The sequence below is a fragment of the Didymella exigua genome (assembly GCF_010094145.1).
Source record: "Didymella exigua CBS 183.55 unplaced genomic scaffold M421scaffold_12, whole genome shotgun sequence".
NCBI lineage: Eukaryota > Fungi > Ascomycota > Dothideomycetes > Pleosporales > Didymellaceae > Didymella > Didymella exigua.
The window spans coordinates 235,995-253,185 of record NW_022984786.1 but is presented as its reverse complement, the minus strand read 5'-3'; the positions used below and the strand labels follow the sequence as shown (position 1 = coordinate 253,185).

At 57.0% G+C, this 17,191-nt stretch overlaps 6 protein-coding genes across 6 annotated transcripts; 4 read left to right on the top strand and 2 right to left on the bottom strand.

The window, feature by feature from the left end:
- Nucleotides 1-206: 206 nt before the first annotated feature.
- On the top strand, nucleotides 207-3,344 carry M421DRAFT_141953 (HCP-like protein). Its single transcript, XM_033587483.1, has 4 exons — nucleotides 207-358; nucleotides 501-652; nucleotides 718-3,247; nucleotides 3,299-3,344. The coding sequence occupies exons 2-4, from the start codon at nucleotides 534-536 to the stop codon at nucleotides 3,308-3,310; spliced, it is 2,661 nt and encodes an 886-aa protein (XP_033449128.1). The 5' UTR covers nucleotides 207-358; nucleotides 501-533; the 3' UTR covers nucleotides 3,311-3,344.
- Nucleotides 3,345-3,825: 481 nt separating this feature from the next.
- M421DRAFT_420115 (structural maintenance of chromosomes protein 6) lies at nucleotides 3,826-7,717 on the top strand. Its single transcript, XM_033592358.1, has 5 exons — nucleotides 3,826-3,956; nucleotides 4,007-5,718; nucleotides 5,770-5,863; nucleotides 5,909-6,177; nucleotides 6,225-7,717. The coding sequence occupies exons 1-5, from the start codon at nucleotides 3,873-3,875 to the stop codon at nucleotides 7,483-7,485; spliced, it is 3,420 nt and encodes a 1,139-aa protein (XP_033449127.1). The 5' UTR covers nucleotides 3,826-3,872; the 3' UTR covers nucleotides 7,486-7,717.
- A 173-nt stretch (nucleotides 7,718-7,890) lies between these two features.
- On the top strand, nucleotides 7,891-11,247 carry M421DRAFT_420114 (uncharacterized protein). The gene is made up of 3 exons (XM_033592357.1): nucleotides 7,891-8,328; nucleotides 8,399-10,354; nucleotides 10,401-11,247. Exons 1-3 carry the CDS (start codon nucleotides 8,035-8,037, stop codon nucleotides 10,929-10,931), a joined length of 2,781 nt encoding a protein of 926 aa, XP_033449126.1. The 5' UTR covers nucleotides 7,891-8,034; the 3' UTR covers nucleotides 10,932-11,247.
- Nucleotides 11,248-11,399: 152 nt separating this feature from the next.
- M421DRAFT_61647 (anaphase-promoting complex subunit Apc2) lies at nucleotides 11,400-14,138 on the top strand (the record flags this gene model as incomplete). The annotated part of the gene is made up of 1 exon (XM_033595902.1): nucleotides 11,400-14,138. The coding sequence occupies one exon, from the start codon at nucleotides 11,400-11,402 to the stop codon at nucleotides 14,136-14,138; it is 2,739 nt and encodes a 912-aa protein (XP_033449125.1).
- Nucleotides 14,139-14,162: 24 nt separating this feature from the next.
- M421DRAFT_141912 (glycoside hydrolase family 28 protein) lies at nucleotides 14,163-15,901 on the bottom strand. Its single transcript, XM_033587482.1, has 2 exons — nucleotides 14,833-15,901; nucleotides 14,163-14,779 (listed from the first exon to the last, which is right to left on the bottom strand). The coding sequence occupies exons 1-2, from the start codon at nucleotides 15,569-15,571 to the stop codon at nucleotides 14,187-14,189; spliced, it is 1,332 nt and encodes a 443-aa protein (XP_033449124.1). The 5' UTR covers nucleotides 15,572-15,901; the 3' UTR covers nucleotides 14,163-14,186.
- Nucleotides 15,902-16,231: 330 nt separating this feature from the next.
- M421DRAFT_92009 (uncharacterized protein) lies at nucleotides 16,232-17,090 on the bottom strand (the record flags this gene model as incomplete). Its single annotated transcript, XM_033597992.1, has 2 exons — nucleotides 16,232-16,713; nucleotides 16,763-17,090. The coding sequence occupies 2 exons, from the start codon at nucleotides 17,088-17,090 to the stop codon at nucleotides 16,232-16,234; spliced, it is 810 nt and encodes a 269-aa protein (XP_033449123.1).
- Nucleotides 17,091-17,191: the final 101 nt, after the last annotated feature.

Sequence of the window (17,191 nt, the reverse complement as noted above, 5' to 3'; positions counted from 1 at the left end):
CCTCTCCACTCGTTTGCATGAGTTTGCAGAAACCGATTCTAGAAGGTTAATCGAGCATCGACGTCAACAGCATCCACTTCTCCAGACTCGAGATCCTAGCATCTCCGATCATTCCAGCCTCTGTTTCAGTGAGAAAGCGAGGCTCTCCCTTCAGGCTGCTGTGTTTGCACCGCCTCTCCCCCCACGTATACCACCGTCTCTCTATACCTTAAGCAGTCTACGGTCTTCCCGGAGGACGCACAAATTGCGCATTCACTTGCGGACACACCCGTGCCTACTTACGGAATACGGCACACCACGAAACGGTCCAGAAGCGTGGTCACTGCGAGAAGTCAAGGGTCAGGTACCCCGCCGCTAGGTGAGTACGATCATCTCCTGCTCCGCGCGTCATAAGGTCTCATCTACCTTCATGTGCGCCTTACAAGAGACTCGTCAGCTTGAAAGGAGACTGCAACTAAGATTTTCCCTCCTGGACGCGGGCTGACACTTGCTTTCATAAGACCCTGAGTCGACGACCGAAAGCAGCGAAGGCAATGAGCTACCACCATCAGCCCGGCCAGCCTCAGCTAGGGGCGACGTTCGTCCCCGGTGGATTCGATGACTATTATATGCCGGTTCCTTCGCCGGAAGTCATTTCGCCAGCGCCTCAACGGTTCGTCTGACCCCTACAAGCCGCGCCTTGAAATTGCGCCTGCTGACGTAGTCCTGCTTGGGTAGCATAATGCCTGAGGTGCCTGAAAACATGCAAGAAAACTTACAGTACATGGAACTCGAGGCCAACGGGCCCCGCAGCGCAAACACAATGGCGTCGCCAGGGCACGACTACAACCAGTCCTCGGGGCACTTCCCCCCGCGGCAATCAAGTTTCCAAGACGGGGGCGCACAGGGAAACGGAGAGCAGTGGCCGGCGCGACATGGCAGCATCTCCGCTGCCTTTCGAGGCCCGCCCCAAGTGCAGCCCCAGAACGACTTCGCGCAGCCCTCCCACGACTACAACCAGTTTGCGCAGACCGGCGACGCGCCAAATTTCTCGCCGTTCCCGAAGCTCCCGAACCGTCCACCGAACGTGCCGCCGTCCGATGACGAGAAAGAGGCAGTCCTCGAGAATGCGCGCCTTCCTGTGCTCAACTCGAACGACCCTGAGATGCAGCTGGCATGGGCGCAAGATGCACTGAGCTACGTCGACGCTGCGCAACTGCATGAGTTACGAATCGCTGAGACTCAGGGAGCCAGGCCGTCGACACCACAGATCGAGCACCAGCTGCGCATGGATGCCATGAACGTGGTGCAGTTTTTAGCAGACCAGCACCACCCTAAGGCCGCTTTCATGCGAGGCATGTGGCTGGAATTTGGCAAGTTCGGCCTGCGCGCGGACAAGAAGGAGGCCTTCAGATGCTACTCTCGCGCAGCTGGCAAAGGCTATGCAAGAGCCGAGTACCGAATGGGAATGCAGTTCGAGCAGTCCAACGATCCCATTCGTGCTCTGCAGCACTACAAGGCCGGCGCGGAGCAAGGTGACTCTGCGTCGAACTACCGTTTAGGCATGATGACCTTGCTCGGACAGCATGGGCAGCAGCAAGACTTCACTAGAGGCATTGAGTTGATCAGGACTGCTGCAGCTTCCGCAGACGAGAATGCACCACAGGGTGCGTATGTCCTCGGCATGCTTCAGTCTCGCGAACTCCCTCAGATCCAGGTCCCCGAGACCTTTCTGCCCTACGACGAAAAGGCGGCGAGGCAGAACATCGAGAAAGCGGCGTACCTCGGGTTCGCAAAGGCACAGCTCAAGATGGGATCAGCATACGAACTATGCAGCTTGGGCTGCGAGTTCAACCCTACAATGTCGCTGCATTACAACGCGCTAGCTTCACGTCAAGGCGAGCCAGAAGCGGACATGGCTATAAGTAAGTGGTTCCTCTGTGGCCACGAAGGCGAATTCTCGAAGAACGAGGAGCTTGCGTACATCTACGCCCAGCGCGCAGCAGCCACCGGGCTTGCTACCGCCGAATTTGCCATGGGTTACTTCAATGAGATTGGCATGCATGTGCCTGTAGATTTGCAGAAAGCCATGGAGTGGTACGAAAAGGCTGAACAGAATGGCAACAAGGACGCGATTCAACGGATAGAGAGTCTGTCGATCTCAAGAACGCTTTCAAAGAAGGACCACGAGAATGTTGCGATCAACAGGATCAAGTCTCAGCATGGTTCCATGCGCGGGAAACGTCCGACTCGACTGCAGAAGCCTGCTGCGCCTGCACTGGCATCCATTAACGACAACAGCCCGTCAGACTATGGTAATAACCGGGGTGATTCCACAACCCCATATCCAATGGCTGATGGTCCACCAGTCATCAACGCGCCACCACCTAATGCGGCGCCATATGGGCGCTCTACAACGGCCGCGCCTTATCCCATGGATAATGGCCCACCGCGGGTTGGATCAGCACGTCCAATGCCAGGTGGTTTTGCGCCAGAAGTTCGCGCTGCTAGTGCTCGTCCGACTTCCTCAGGCAACGCATTTAACATCAACCCTAACATATATCCTGCCAACGATGGATACGGGCGTGGCCGACCTCCACTTGGCCCTGAGTCTCACACAAGCCCCCTTCCTCTGCGCCCACACACAAGCGTGAATGAGGTTGGCTCGGGAGGCCGAGGCATGCGCCCCATCCCAGGTGGTCGCGGTGGACTACCAGCCGCGGGTCCCGCAGGCTACAGACAACCTGGTGGTCCAAGTGCACAACGTCCAGAGATTGATCGCCCTCAGACCGCCCAGCCCGTCGATATTGGTTACAGTGCACCACCAGATGCACGCAACAAGCTTCAAAAGCCCGGTCAGGGAATGAAGAAGACACCCACGATTCCAGACATTGGCTATGTTGCTCCTCTGGAGCCTCGACAGCACACGAGGCCTTCCACCGTGCAGCCAGGTCAAGAGAGCAGGACAAACTCAATGCGCCACGACAGGCCCTCGACTGCCATGCCAGGACAAGGGCCTCGTCCATCGTCGAGACCCGGCTCAGCTGGCCGACCTGCCCCGCAAGATCCTATGCCTAAGCCGCAGAGGGCACCTACACAGCAGCAACGACCTCCTCCACAAGCTGCTCCTGCATCCGCTCCTGCCCCGGCCAGCAGACCTCCAGCTGCTGCACCCCCACTCAAGCCTTCTGTCTCCTCACCATCTGGCAAGGGGCCGAAGACTTTCGACGAAATGGGTATCGGGCAGGCTCCCCAGGACAAGGATTGCGTAAGTTGTCCCTCCAGAATCTACCATATGCCAGACACTAACAGTTTACAGGTGGTCATGTAGTCGAGCATGGTGCTGTCTAAATTCAACTTGTATAGCCGGCCTCTTCTGTAGAACATTTTGCATATTCTTCATTTATCTAGGCACCATCTAAGCCCAGTCCTGACACTGTTCGATTCTATACCCAGCGGCCGGATCCCGAATTTAGACCACATATGCATTGATATAGAAAGGGAACTAGAGAACAACATTAACGATGTATCTGGTGCCAACGTCGAAACTCTTGACAAACCCAATCGCGTTTGTGCATCACGTGAAGACGCGCCAGAACAGAATGCGAGTGACGTATCGTTACACATGTTTGCACTCCATATCTTCATGGATACACCTACCACGCCGAGCGGGAGAAGAACAAAGAACAACTCCTGTAGCGCAAGAACCTGTAGGCCTTCAAGCAGGTTGCAGCGCAGCACGCAAGCATTCGTTTGCTCTTACTACCAACGCTAGCGTAAATTAGTGGGGCACCATCAACGCGTCTGGTCTGCTTCACCCGCACTGTTCCATACACACACCTTCACCGCCAAACCTTCGGCTACGTCACCTCCCGATACTCACGCCTTGCAACATGGCTGCAGTCATGTCTGCCAAGCGGCCTCGCGCTCTTATCAATGGCGCGGAGTCAGTGGGCGGCGTGGGACATAATAGTCGCGTATGTTCAATGCCAGGGCTGTACAAGTGCAAAGTAGCTGACGAACCCAGAACAAAAGAGCAAGACAATCTCCACCAGACGAGAACGAGCAAACCGACAGCGATGAGGTATCGAACGCAAGCGACGGAGATGCGCAGGATGTTGCCCGCGAGAACGACCAGATGATATGGCAAACACAACGAGTTCAGAAAGACTTTGCGGCCGCGAGGCACCAAAAAAATGTGCCTGCTGAATGCGGCATCATAGAAGAGATTCGCTGCGTCAACTTCATGTGTCACGTCAACCTCGTCATCACCCTCGGGCCCCTGATCAACTTCATCATCGGACACAACGGCAGCGGAAAGAGTGCAGTTCTCACGGCGCTTCAGATCTGTCTTGGTGGCAAGGCGACAGCTACAAACCGCGCACAGAACCTCAAGAGCTTGATTAAGGAAGGAGAGTCCCACAGTAGCGTACGAGTACGGATCAAGAATCAGGGCCCGCTGGCCTTCAAACCACACGAATATGGCAAGTCGATATCCGTTGAGAGGCATTTCAGCATCAATGGAACTTCAGGCTTCAAGTTGAGGGACGAGAACGATAGAGTCGTCACTACGAAGAAGTCTGAGCTGGAGGACATCCTGGATGCGTTCTCCATGCAGATCGATAACCCCATGAACGTCCTCACTCAAGACATGGCACGGCAGTTTCTTAACAACTCAACACCAAAGGACAAGTACAAATTCTTCCTGTCTGGCACACAACTCGAGACGCTCCATCGAGACTATCAGCAGATTGAGGCTTCACTGGAGCTGATGAACAGCCGAGGCCAAATCACCGACGAGATCCTGAAGAGCAAGTACAAAGGGATGGAAGATCTGAGGGCCAAAGTCAGAAGCGCGGGCAAACTTGATACTATGCGCATGAGGGAACGCGAGCTTGGAGCACAGGGAGCGTGGGCAAAGGTCGAAGAGGAGGAGCACGGGCTGAGGGAGGCCGAGAACGAGATTGCAAAACTGAACGGCATGATCGACACGAAGACTGCAGAAGCACACGAGGCATCTGATGCTTTTGAACGTGCAGACGCTGCTGTCACAGGCGCCGAAGAAGACGTCGCCGATTTGACAAGTCAGACGGAACCGAAGCAGCAAGCGGCCCAGGAGTGCAAGGAGACATTTGAAGGCGTAAGACAGCAGATGCTGAAACTGCAATCCGACGAAAGGAACGCTAAAGGCGACGTTACCATGAAGAGGAAGAAGGTCAATCAGTTACAGTCTGAGATAACTCAACATAAGCAGCGACAAGCGGAGGCTGACAACGGTATGTACGCCGAGAAGCAGCAAGAGCTGGAAGCCGCTAGGGCAGATTGCGCTCAGAAGGCGGAGGCGTTTGCGGCACACGGTGAAAGTCTGCCGGAGCTTCAGCGAAAATCGAAAGATGTGCAGAACATGGAAATTCAGGCTGATCAGGCGGTTGAACGTGCTCAAAGAGATGAAGACCGCATTAAAGCAACTATCCGCAATCTGAAGGGCGATAGTCGCGATTGGATGACAGCATACCAAAACCCAGACAAGTTGCGCAATTTGCTTAGAGGCATCGCAGCCGATAAAAGGTTCCGCGACCGGGACAACGTCATCGGTCCTCTCGGACGCCACGTCAAGCTGGTAGAGGCAGACTGGGCCTACATACTGGAGAAGTCGTTTGGGTCTACCCTGAATGGCTTCGTCGTCACCAGCAAGCCGGACCAGGCAGTTTTGGCTGATCTGATGCGCAAATCCGGTTGGTGAGTAGACGTATGGCTCGATGAGCAGTCGTGGAAACTAACCTTTCAAAGGCAAGGTCCGATCTACATAGGAACCGATAAGCGTATCGACACTTCTCGACACGAACCCGACCCGTCTTTGCTGACGTGGATGAGAGCACTCAAGGTATGTATCAAGATGTGCCACTGGAGCCGAACTGACCATGACCAGATTGAAGTCGATCTCGTCAAGAACGTGTTCATCATTAATCAAGGCTTCGAGCAGACTGTGCTCATTGAGGGATCTGACAAAGGCGCGCAGTTCATGAAAGAGCGAGGTCCGGCGAGCACCAACGTGAAGATGTGCTTCACCTTCTCGAACGGCGATAAGAGACGGGGCCGAGTGATTAATTACACGGGGGCTGGCGGCATCAACAACAGCCCTATTGATGAGTACCGGGGCCAGTTGCGCATGCAGGTCGACAAGGCAGCCCAGATTCGGTACGTCGTTGTAACATGCCACAGTGGCATTGCTAACTGGCGTGAAGGCAAGAAGAGGAGCAACTTGAGATCGCCCAGCAAGCGACGCTTGACGCACGACAGGAGTCTATGAGACTCAAGAACCAGGTCAAGTTTTGCAGGGCACAGGAGACGAACCACGTCCGCGTTGGGAAACAGCTAAAGCACTATCACCAGGGAGCACAAGACCGTGTAGAACAGCTCGAGGCAGAGTTGAGCGATGCAACACCAGATGCAGCGGCCATCGAGGTACTCGAAGAACAACTGAAGACGGCCCAGGAGGAACTTCGACGATGTGAAGATATCTTTGAAGACGTGGTCGCAAAGAAGCTGGAGTTGGGCGATGAGAACGCCAGCAACAAGCGAGCGCTCGAGGTTGCTCAACAAGAGGCCAAAGATGTGGAATTCCAACTCAGCAAAGCCCAGGCAAGGGTCAGGACGATGCAGGGCAAGAGAGAAGATGCGCTCAAGGCGAAGAACAGCATATTGGAGTCGATCCAAGCTATAGAGAGTAACAAGAAGTTGTGGGAAGACGAGCAGATCAGCAGGCAGGCAGAAGTCGATGAGAAGATTGCTGAGGCACTTACAGTGTCCCCGCGGGTGCCAGTGCCAGAAGGCAAGAGCTTCGAAGACTTGCTCGCTTCGCTGAAGAATCTCATCAAGACTAGAGAAGACGCGGAGAGAGAGCTGGGAGGATCCCATCAGGACCTCTTGGCACAGGCTAACGAGGCGAAACGAGCACACAAGGAGGCTTACGACGAGGCGGAGAACATCAAGCATCTGAAAAACCACCTCATCCGGACTTTGCAACACCGAAACATGCGATGGAAGCAGTTCCGGTCTGGCATCTCGGTGCGTGCTCGGGTCACATTCGGTTACCTGCTCAGTGAACGCAAGTTTCGCGGGACGCTCCAGATCGACCACAAGAACAAAGCGCTGGACATCAACGTTCAGCCAGACAGTACGGAGAGGTCTGGTGATGGACGGCAGACCAAGACACTGTCTGGTGGCGAGAAGTCGTTTTCGACCGTCTGTCTGCTGCTGTCTCTGTGGGACGCCATGGGCTCGCCTATCCGCTGCCTGGACGAGTTCGACGTGTTCATGGACAGTGTCAACCGTGACAGGTCGATGAACATGATCATTGCTGCGGCTCGACGCTCTGTCGGCAGGCAGTTCATCTTCATCACGCCGCAGTCGATGAACAACGTGCAGCAAGACTCGGACGTGAGGATCACGCGGATGAGTGATCCTGAGCGAGGCCAAACGGCGCTCAACTTCTCCGGGGCGTAGAATTGGGTTTGTGGCGCAAAATTCTTGTAGGGTTTCTTTGGTGTTTGATGGGATGGTGCATATGGTATACCCTGTCGGCGTTGGGAGTCCCCGGATCTGCGACGAACACGAACGCGTCCACGTCCCAAGCTGCGGATGGCGCGCGTGCACAGCATTTAGTATTTGGCGTTACTCGTTTGAACCAATGTAATGCCACGAGGCCTGAACTGCTCACATGGGACGGTCGGTCAGAGAGAATTGCATGAATAGGTAGTCCCTTGTGCACGCCCTTGATAGCGAGCATGCCCTTGGGTGATGTCGGCCTCAGCTGGGGCGGGTGCAGGAAGGGCGTTGCACCAAGACGGGAGTGCCTCGTAACCAGATGCGCGCAACGCCGAGGGGCCGGGATTCACGAGTGGTTCACTCGGCAACCACGACCGCAGACAAGACGAAGGTGAGCAGCAGTGATCTCTCGGCACAACGCACGACTCTGCGGTGAAGCTGTCCTCCCTCCGATGAGGGCGCTCCACTCTCAGCCGGCCCATGACATGATCCCCACTCGACGACGACATGGCTTCTCCGCTCTCCCCGCCCGGCAGTCCCAAGACGTGTTCGCCATTGGCGTTTGAGAAGGACATTGCGCAGTCGCCCGGCGATGCGCATGCGAGCGCGACGGCAGCAGAGGCAGCAGAGGCAGCGCAGGTAGCGGAGGCAGGGGAGCCAGCGCAGCCAGTGCAGCCAACGCAGCCAGCGCAGCCAGCGCAGCCAGCGAGCCATGCGCCAAAGGGCAAAGAGAAGGCGGCCAAGGGCCCGCTGCGGCTGCTGGACCTGCCCGTGGACATGCTGAAGGAGATCATCCACCAGGTGCGTTTGCTGTGCTGTGCATGCACTCACTGCCCACACGACCCCGTACGCTGACCCCGGCCGCCCACAGCTGCCGCACACAAACGACCTGACATCGCTCTCGCTGTGCCACACGGCCCTCCACCGGCTCACGATCCCGTGCATCTACTCGCGCTTCGACATCGTCTGGCCCGATGAGAGCACCCATATGGAGCCGCGGTCGGGCGTCGATGCGCTCACCTACGGCCTGGCGACGCTTGTCATGGGCGACGAGTGCTTCCCGCACCAGAGCAAGCTGTACCGCGACAAGGCCGCCGCGCCTCTCGCCGGCCCGTCGTCGAATGTGCCGTACGCGATCCCGCGCCGCCGCTTCGGCAACCACTACGGCCAGTTCACCAAGAAGTTCTCGCTCGGCAACGGACCGCAGGCATGGGTGCAGGAGTACGTCATCACCAAGGAGAGCGGGAAGATGCTGGGCACGCTGGTGGCCCTGGCGATCGCGCGCATGGTCAACCTGGAGACGTTCGTCTGGGACATGCCAACCGGAGTCCTGCGGGACGTCTGGCTTGCGCTGTCGAGTCTCGCGGGCCGCAGCGATGGCCACGACTGCCGCCTCGAGCGCCTGTGGATCCGCTGGCACGACAACACCATCGATGCGCCGGTGCCTCCGCCCGCGCCGCCCATGATCCTCAACAACGCGAACCTCCCAGCGCCTCCGAACGCCACGCATCCCAGCGGCATAGGGTCCGTCCCTCCGCCCGTCATCGCGCCCCAGCCCTTCCCAGCAAGCAGCGTCCCCGCGTTGGAGCGCGTCGAGCATCCCACCTTCTCGGTCATCCCCGCCTTGAAGAGTCTGAGCGTGCTGGACATCGATGAGCTGCCTTACCTGGACGAGATGAGCATCCTCATCGCACGCTCGCAGAAGAAGCTGAGAGAGCTACGTGTAGGCATCGCTGCACATGCGCAGCAGCGGGACTGGGTCACGGTGTGGGACGGCGACGGCCTTCAGCAAGTCGACTACAATGCCAAGACGGCCGCGGCCAGCACGATAGGCGAGAAGAGACTCGGAGGTGTACTTGGGGTGCTGGTCGGTCGAATCCACAACATGCGCCATTCCGAGGAATCTCCCCGCAACCCTGGGGCAGCTTCTGTGCCTGACAGGGCAGAGCCGACGCCTCTTAAGCCGATGGTGTCGAATATACTGCCGTCGATAGCCTCGCTCTCAACGCAGGACCGGGATACTGAGCAAGATGTGGATCATTTTGGGAACCCAATGGAGGACTCAACGATCACCGAAGGCATCAGCCTGTTCAACGAGAACGCGCAACCCGGTGTCGAATCAGTAGCTTCGCCGGAGAGCACGCCAGCCGCACCGCCGAGGCCAAGAGAGCCTTCGGAATTGGCGAATGTCAGGGGCCGTGCGTTCACTGCCGACTCGCAAAACGAGCCAGAGGAAGAGCTGCTGAACGGCAAGCTGAAGCTGGAGGTTCTAGAGCTCGAGCGCATACCGCTCTCCGTCTCTGTTCTGCGAAGAGCATTCGACTGGTCGATGCTCTCAACGTTGACATTGCTGCATTGCAGCAACCACGAGCAGCTGTGGAAAGTTCTTAGGCGGACATACACACCACGCGCTAGCTACTCCGGATCGCCCTCTTCATCGAAAGCCTTCAAAGCGTCCTACACCCTCCGTTCTGACTACCAACTCAACCTGAAGCGCATCCACACAAATACCGTCTCACCATCGCTCATCTCATTCCTCAAGGAGACTTTGGCGCCTAACAGTCTCGAAGTCCTCTTCCTGCAGGAAGGCCGCTCTTACGCGTCTACGGTATCAGTAGATGCCATATACCGCGGACCGATGCGGCGGCACAAAGCGAGTCTGAAGAAGTTGATGATCGACAGCAGCGAGAAGGAGCCGGACGGGCACACGACGACGAGCTCGCGATGGCGAAGGTGGATGATGAACAGGGAGATCTTGACTTTCATCACAAGTGGTCGAATGAGTAGTCTGAGAGAGCTGGCGGTGTCGATCGATTACAAAGACTGGGTAAGTCTGTCGCTACATTTCGGTGGGCTGTACTGACTACTTGTAGCACCACTTCCTCCAGCGCCTGCCCTTCATCCCACACATCCGCTCTCTCTACATCCCTTTCATCGCCGACCATGCACACGGCAACAACATCGATCCGCGCGAGCTCGCATACCAGATCCTCGATATTGTTCATCTGCGCCCAGAGATCGAGCTTTGCTACATGGGACTCACGCACAAGTGCTTCGAGATCCTTGAAAACCGACCAACGAATTACGACTTACGAAGCGACAGTATGAGTGGCGAAGGCGGTCCCAGCGCACACAGCCATGCGGAGCACGACCCGGTCATCATCAGCGACGATGAGAGCGAGGCCACGGAAGACGAAGACGACGATGACGATGACGGTGGAACGGGTCACGCAGGAGAGGATACAGAGAGCGAGGCGAGCGACGGGGGTCATGATCAGGACAGCGACGACGATGATTTCATGCATGAAGAGCACCGCGGACCGAAGCTGAGGGTGCGGGAGATTCTGTTCTACGAAGAGAGAGTGGAGGCGTTCAGGAGGAGACACGGTGTGCTGAGGCCATAGGGAGCCAAGCTGCTGTTCCAGGGGCGGGTGCGATGGGATTCTCTTGCTGCATCTTTCGGACATTACGGTGGCGCAGCATTGGTGTACTGGGAGGCAACGACCTCATGGCTTCCGACCGGGGTTTTTTTTTCAAATGATGTTCACGGTAAACGAATGTGGTTTTAGGATTCACTTGGGCGGCTTAACAATAGCACGAAGCCCTTCGCATTGCTTTCCTTCAATGGGGCCCCACGTGCTTTCGCGTATCGATAGGCGCGCTGCGTTGCAATCACCGGCAACCGCGACCAACAAACAATACAATCAAACACAACGCAGCTTCCCGCGCAACCACACCACGACGAATGATACCCCACGAATACTCGCGTCACGCTCTAAACAGTCAGCGACTCCCATGACCTCACACACAACACCACCAACGCCCGCACAACCCAAATCCTCTCGCGGGGCTCCGCAGCACCTCGGCGCATCATGGACCACCGCACCCTCGTCTTCTCCTCCGTCTTCCCCGTACTCTCGCTCTCCCACACAACACCCACACCAGTCGCAACGCCCGACCTCGGCGTCACCGTCCCCAGCGCCGCATTCGGCAGCCCCTACATACCGCGCCAGGCAGAGCTGCACGACAGCAGCACACACCGCCAGGTCAAGCGCACGATCGCATGGAGCTGCGCTACACGATTCTTGAGTCTGGATAAGGTCGTACCTGCCGTGCCGCGGATACTGCACCGCACACGCGAAGTCGAGGATGCGCTCATCTACTTGCTGGTGGGGGAGGGCAGGGTTGGCGAGGATGCGAGGGACGGCGAGGAGGCGCTGTGCGAGTGGTATACGAATGAATGCCGTCTGCACTTTGCGAGCAATGTCCGGCCGGAACTGGATGCGCTCTGGAGGGACGAGGTGAAGATTGCACGGGCTTGGGATGTGCTGGGGGAGACTCAGCGGGTGCTCAAGCAGGTGCAGAATGTGTACCTCGAGCCGTTCAATGAGCATGTTCTTCCGTTTCTGGGGAGTGCGGCGACGACACGATCGACGAGGCCAGGCAGGAGAGACGAGGATGAGGCGGAGCGTGCCGAGTGGAAGTTTAGGAGGGATGTGCATGCGCTGTTTGCGCATTGTGTTGCTCCGCGCAGGTTCTCGAAGACATTGGGCTATGTCTTGCATGACGCGGGGTGCAGACTGTTCCGCATATATACACGGCAAGATGGTGTTCAGCCGAGCGCTTTACCGGAGAATACGACAGAGGTTCGACAGCAGATGACGACGCTTCTTCAAGGGCTTGAGCGCGTTGGGCTGGGTGGTGAGAGCGCGCAAAAGGCGTTTGCGCATGCCATGCATAAGCTGCTTGACTCGTTCATTAACAGCCACTACATGAAGGTTGACTGGTACGACAGGAAGTCGGTCGTGCCGCATCTTAAAGAATGGGTCAAAGACGGCTTCTGTCCACTCGTCGAGCTGGTACTGGAATGTCTGCGTTGCGAACAGAGCAGCGTTCTGCCTACCGAAGTCACAGCGTGTCAAGAGATGGCACTGGGCAGGCTGGGACGGGTGCGAGTTGACAACCTCTTTGACTTCGTCATCCACTGGGACAAGAGCTTAGGTGCTATCCTGGACATCAAGGAATACCTTAGAGTCACCGGCGCAAAACAACACGTCACATCCAGCTTCTCGCAGCAGGTCTCGAGGCGCTTACTGCACCCGGGTGTGACGACCACCTACATCCTGAACGTCTACATCTTCATCATCCGCTCTTTTCATGAATTGGAGCCAAAGGGTGTGCTGCTGGAGAGGGTCGCTCGACCGATCCGCAGATATCTGAAGGAGCGGGAAGACACGGGACGGATCATTATATCGAGCCTGCTCACCGATCTCAATGATGAGACGGGCAGCAAGTTCTCCTCCAACGGCGAGCTGTCCTATGAGATTGCCAGCGAAATGGCGAAGCCTCTCACAAACCTTGGTCAAGACGCAGACGAGGAGCTGAACTGGAACGATATGAACTGGCAGCCTCTGCCACAAGATGCATCGCCCGAGTACAAGAAGTCGAAGGTAGAGGACGTCATCTGGTTCTTGCTGACGCTATGGGAGCGCGACGACTTCATCAATGAATTGAAGAACATCCTTGGTGATCATCTCCTGCGCTGCACAGATCCCGAGTACGAGAAGGAGATCCGGCTCCTCGAGCTCATCAAGATGCGTCTAGGCGACAGCAACCTCCAAGCCGCCGAAGTCATGCTCCGCGACGTCCTAGACTCCAAACGCATCAACGCCTCCATCCGCGCCGCCACAGCCTCACAAGCACAGCAAGCCTTCTCCACTCCCGAGCAACGCCCTCGAGGCCCCCGAACGCCAAACACCAGATACCCACGTACGCCCCAACCGCGGCGCGGCGCGCAAGCCGGCTCACTCGGACCCTCAGCAGCTGCCGCAGCACCTGGCCCAACTCTTAACGCGCAAATCCTGTCCTCCTTCTTCTGGCCTTTACTACGAGACGACGGCTTCCGCGTCCCCGCTCCGATCTCCACGCTCCAAGAAACATACGGCACGGCCTTTACCCGCATAAAAGGCATGCGCAAACTTCGCTGGATGAACGCGCTGGGCTCGGGATCCATCACACTCGACTTCGCAGACCGCACCGAGCAGTTCGATAGCCTGACCCCCTGGCAGGTCAGCGTTGTGCACGCGTTCCAGCCCCAGCCGGGCGAAGAGCACATCGCGGCTAAGGTGGGGAGGAACGGCGAGGGGATCGCGAGGAACGTAAGCCAGCTCGAGGAGATGCTAGACATGGACGAGGCGCTTGTCAGGCAGACGGTTGCGTTCTGGGTCGGCAGGAGCGTGCTCCGCGAGACTGGCCCGGATACCTATGCCGTCATCGAAACCCTCCCCAAGTCGGACTCCAAGACCAAGGCGGATGAGCTTGCTGCAGCGGCGGCTGCTGAGTTGGCGGCCGTGGAAGCCGCGCAGGCGACCGCGGTCCGCAGCCAGCAGGATTTGTTCAACGAGAATAGGGATGTGTATGAGACGTTTATCACGAGTATGTTGACGGCGCAGGGGAGTGTGCCGGTCGGCAGGATACTCATGATGATGCGGATGATGATGGCAGGCGGATTTCCGTTTGGCGAGGAGGAAATCGCAGGGCTGCTGAGCGAGATGGAGGGCGAGGGCAAGGTCATCACTGTCGGCGGAGATATCTGGGGGATGAGGCGATGAGCCTCGTCCGACGCAACGGTCTCGATTTGCAGCTAATCAACTGCATCTCTACGCTGGATTATACCCCTTGCTCCAATCCGTGCAATCCAACCCGCCCAGCGTGCTCTCATCCACGTTCCGGCACGTCACCAGATTACTCCCATTCACGGTCCGGATATCCACATTCTCCGCCACAATCCCCGAGCACGTGTGCGGACTCGAGCACACCAGATGCGCCACAATCGGACTGAAGACGCGATTCGTCCTGCCGCGGATATTGCGGAACGTCACATCCGTGATGTTCAGCTTGCTCGGGTGCTTGAAGCACTCGGTCTCGTCGTCCTGCCCGTAGCACTGCGTGATGGTGAGCCCGTAGTCGACGTTGTCCAGAAACATGCCGTCGTAGGTGATGTTGCGCACGAGCCCCCTGCCGCCGCCGCCCGTCAGCGATGCGGATTTCTCCGCGTACGTATCGGGCCACACTTTGATGCGCGCGCCCTCGGACGAGTTGTACATGCTGATGTTGCGCACGAGGATGTCGAGCACGTAGTCGATGCGCGCCGGGTACTGGCCCAGGCTGCCGACGGAGATGCCATGCGTGCCGTTGCACTGCAGGTTCTGCACAAGAATCGATGTCGAGTTTGGCTTGAAAGAGACACAGTCTGCGATTCGATTAGTGGTTGCACGGGAGAAGCGGGCAGGGAGGTGACGTTACCGTCGCCATTGGTGATGGTTGAGTTCTCAATCGTGACGCGCTCACTGCGGTACACGTCCCAGCCATCCGTATTCTTCTCGAAATTGCCGTTGTTGCTGGTCGAGAACAGATCCAGGCCCGAGTACACGACGTCGCTCGAGTTTACGATGATGTTGTGCCAGAACGGCGAGTTACGCATCTTTATGTCGCTCACGCTGCCGCCCTCGAGCCCGACGACGGCGAACAGCACCGGGCGCTTGAGTGCCTTGTTGGTGGTAAACTCGTCCCACCATGCCTGACCGTTGCCTTGCACGGTGCCTGAGCCGTAGACGTTGATATCGCTGCCGCCCAGCACGAAGAAAGACGTGGCGTTTTGGTATTGCAAGTCGAAGGTATTGGCTTGCCAGTAGGTGAGATTGTCGGAGGGGAAGGAGAGGGTGCCTTGAATGTCGAGGTCGACGGACGAGAGGCCGGTGAGGTTCAGCGGTGAGGCGACGGTGTAGGTCTGCTTCTCGGCGAAGATTACGTGGCCGCCGTTGTTGCAGTCTTTGACTGCTTTGAGGATGTGCTCTGCATCGTCTGTCTTGTGGTCGTTGTGGGACTCAGCGACGCAGGTTCGGTTCCGGTTTGGCGACGTCTGAGCATGGAAGGGGCGCGGGGTGCGTAACGTCTCGAGAAAGTTTTCTGCTACTGAAACTGATGATGCTACAGGAGCGAGCAGCGCCAGAGCGGCTAAGCTTGATGTTGTGACGCGCACCATTGTGAAATTGAAAATGCAATGCTGTTCTGGCTAGCTCCTCCTCGCAGCAGTAACGACGTTCCACCTGCTTTATATGCCATTGGGACAAGATCTGAGTCGTGCAGTTCCCTCACGTTCGGCAAGTCATCCGCGATGGCTGCTATAGCTGGGGCCCCTCGAAGCTTAGATTCAGCGTGGGAAAAGCTTTCCGCTGCAAGCTTCCCCACAATACCCCACACAGAGCTCAGAGCTTTCGGAAGTCGGACTAAGTGAGAGCGGTGGGGTAGTAGCTAAGCCTTTGTAGTGGAGGTGGCTAGCATGCAGGAGGCTGGTGTTGTATGGAGCCTATCATACCCAGATTTGCAGATCCAGCCACGGCTCAAAAGCGCCGACGTGCAGCGACCATACGGCATCGGCACAAACATTGACCACGGTGGACTGTTATCCGGGGTAGAGAGCTTGCAGATCGGTAAGATCAGATGTAGGATCCTGGTTGCATTGTTCCACCAATCGCAAAAGACCGGTCCTCCGCAAAATGCTTTGCGCGGCGTAATCGTACAGCGCCTAGCTAAAGCTGTTCGGCACCATAAGAGTCGTGCTGGTTGCAGTTTGTATCCAGGCTCGAGTCATGGTGGCCTTCGTTCGCCAGGTACATGTTGTGTATTGCCATGGAAGTGGGGCTCAGTCGGACTCTGCATCCTCGTTCAAGATGCTCTCGCAAGCTGCTCGGAGGTCTTCGACACCAGCAACACCCTTCCACTTGTCAAGAATCTTGCTCACGTCCTCCCATTCCTTTGCAGCCTCTTCCTCCTGCTCTTGGTCTATCAAATCACGCAGGCGTCTTGGTGTGCCCAACACCCATCTGACAGTCTCCTGCTGCTGCTGCTTCTTCTTCCTAACAGCTTGTTCCTCCTCGTCTGGCTCGCCCTGTATGTGTATATCGATGCCTAATCCGTCAGGCTTACTCTGGAGACTTTGCATGGAGGAAGAGAGCGAGGCAGCGGTCTCGGCGATATGCGCTATTGCAGGCCCGAGTGTGTGGGTAGTTGGTGCCAAGGGGTCCATGTTACCGCGCATTCGACGGATAGTACTTGTTGCAGATAGCAGCTTCGAGTAGTTGTCATAGACGAGGGACTTTCTATCGCTGTCGAGGTTCCTGATTTCTATCCCTCGTCAGCAAGATGCTATATATCATGTGCAGGTATGCCATACGTGATATAAGATCAGCTTCGACCTTCAACACGCCCTTCAAGCCCTCTTTTGCGAGTAGACCGTCTACGAAGGCCTCAGCATCGAAGTCGGCGGCATCCAGTTCTGTCAGTGTCTCGTCTTCTTCAGGGCCTAGCCCTGTCCTGGTCGACTCCTCTGAAATCTTGGCATCTACCTCTTTCTGAGCATTCTTAATACCATAGTAGTCTCGGAGCGCTGCCCGGTTACGGCGCGCATTCAGCGGTGGTCGCGTGGAGCTATCGAATGAGTTGCGTGTGGACGAGGGGCTACGTATAGAGGAGCTCGCGCGCGGCGAAGCTATAGTGGACATTATGGGGCCTTATTCTGGTGTTCTACAGGCTCTCGGTATGGCATGGGTGTTTTGAAAAGTGAGGTGGCATGTTGAAGCTCGCGGTGGTGCCAAGGCCGCTG

Bases quoted from the DNA above. Each gene is read 5' to 3' on its own strand.
- M421DRAFT_141953 (XM_033587483.1), top strand. From the start codon at position 534: ATGAGCTACCACCATCAGCCCGGCCAGCCTCAGCTAGGGGCGACGTTC. The intron at 653-717 runs GTTCGTCTGACC...CTGCTTGGGTAG, and splicing joins ATTTCGCCAGCGCCTCAACG to CATAATGCCTGAGGTGCCTG.
- M421DRAFT_420114 (XM_033592357.1), top strand. From the start codon at position 8,035: ATGGCTTCTCCGCTCTCCCCGCCCGGCAGTCCCAAGACGTGTTCGCCA. The intron at 8,329-8,398 runs GTGCGTTTGCTG...GGCCGCCCACAG, and splicing joins TGAAGGAGATCATCCACCAG to CTGCCGCACACAAACGACCT. The intron at 10,355-10,400 runs GTAAGTCTGTCG...GACTACTTGTAG, and splicing joins CGATCGATTACAAAGACTGG to CACCACTTCCTCCAGCGCCT.
- M421DRAFT_141912 (XM_033587482.1), bottom strand. From the start codon at position 15,571: ATGGTGCGCGTCACAACATCAAGCTTAGCCGCTCTGGCGCTGCTCGCT. The intron at 14,780-14,832 runs GTAACGTCACCT...ATCGAATCGCAG, and splicing joins AACCATCACCAATGGCGACG to ACTGTGTCTCTTTCAAGCCA.
- M421DRAFT_420115 (XM_033592358.1), top strand. From the start codon at position 3,873: ATGGCTGCAGTCATGTCTGCCAAGCGGCCTCGCGCTCTTATCAATGGC. The intron at 3,957-4,006 runs GTATGTTCAATG...TGACGAACCCAG, and splicing joins GCGTGGGACATAATAGTCGC to AACAAAAGAGCAAGACAATC. The intron at 5,864-5,908 runs GTATGTATCAAG...GACCATGACCAG, and splicing joins CGTGGATGAGAGCACTCAAG to ATTGAAGTCGATCTCGTCAA.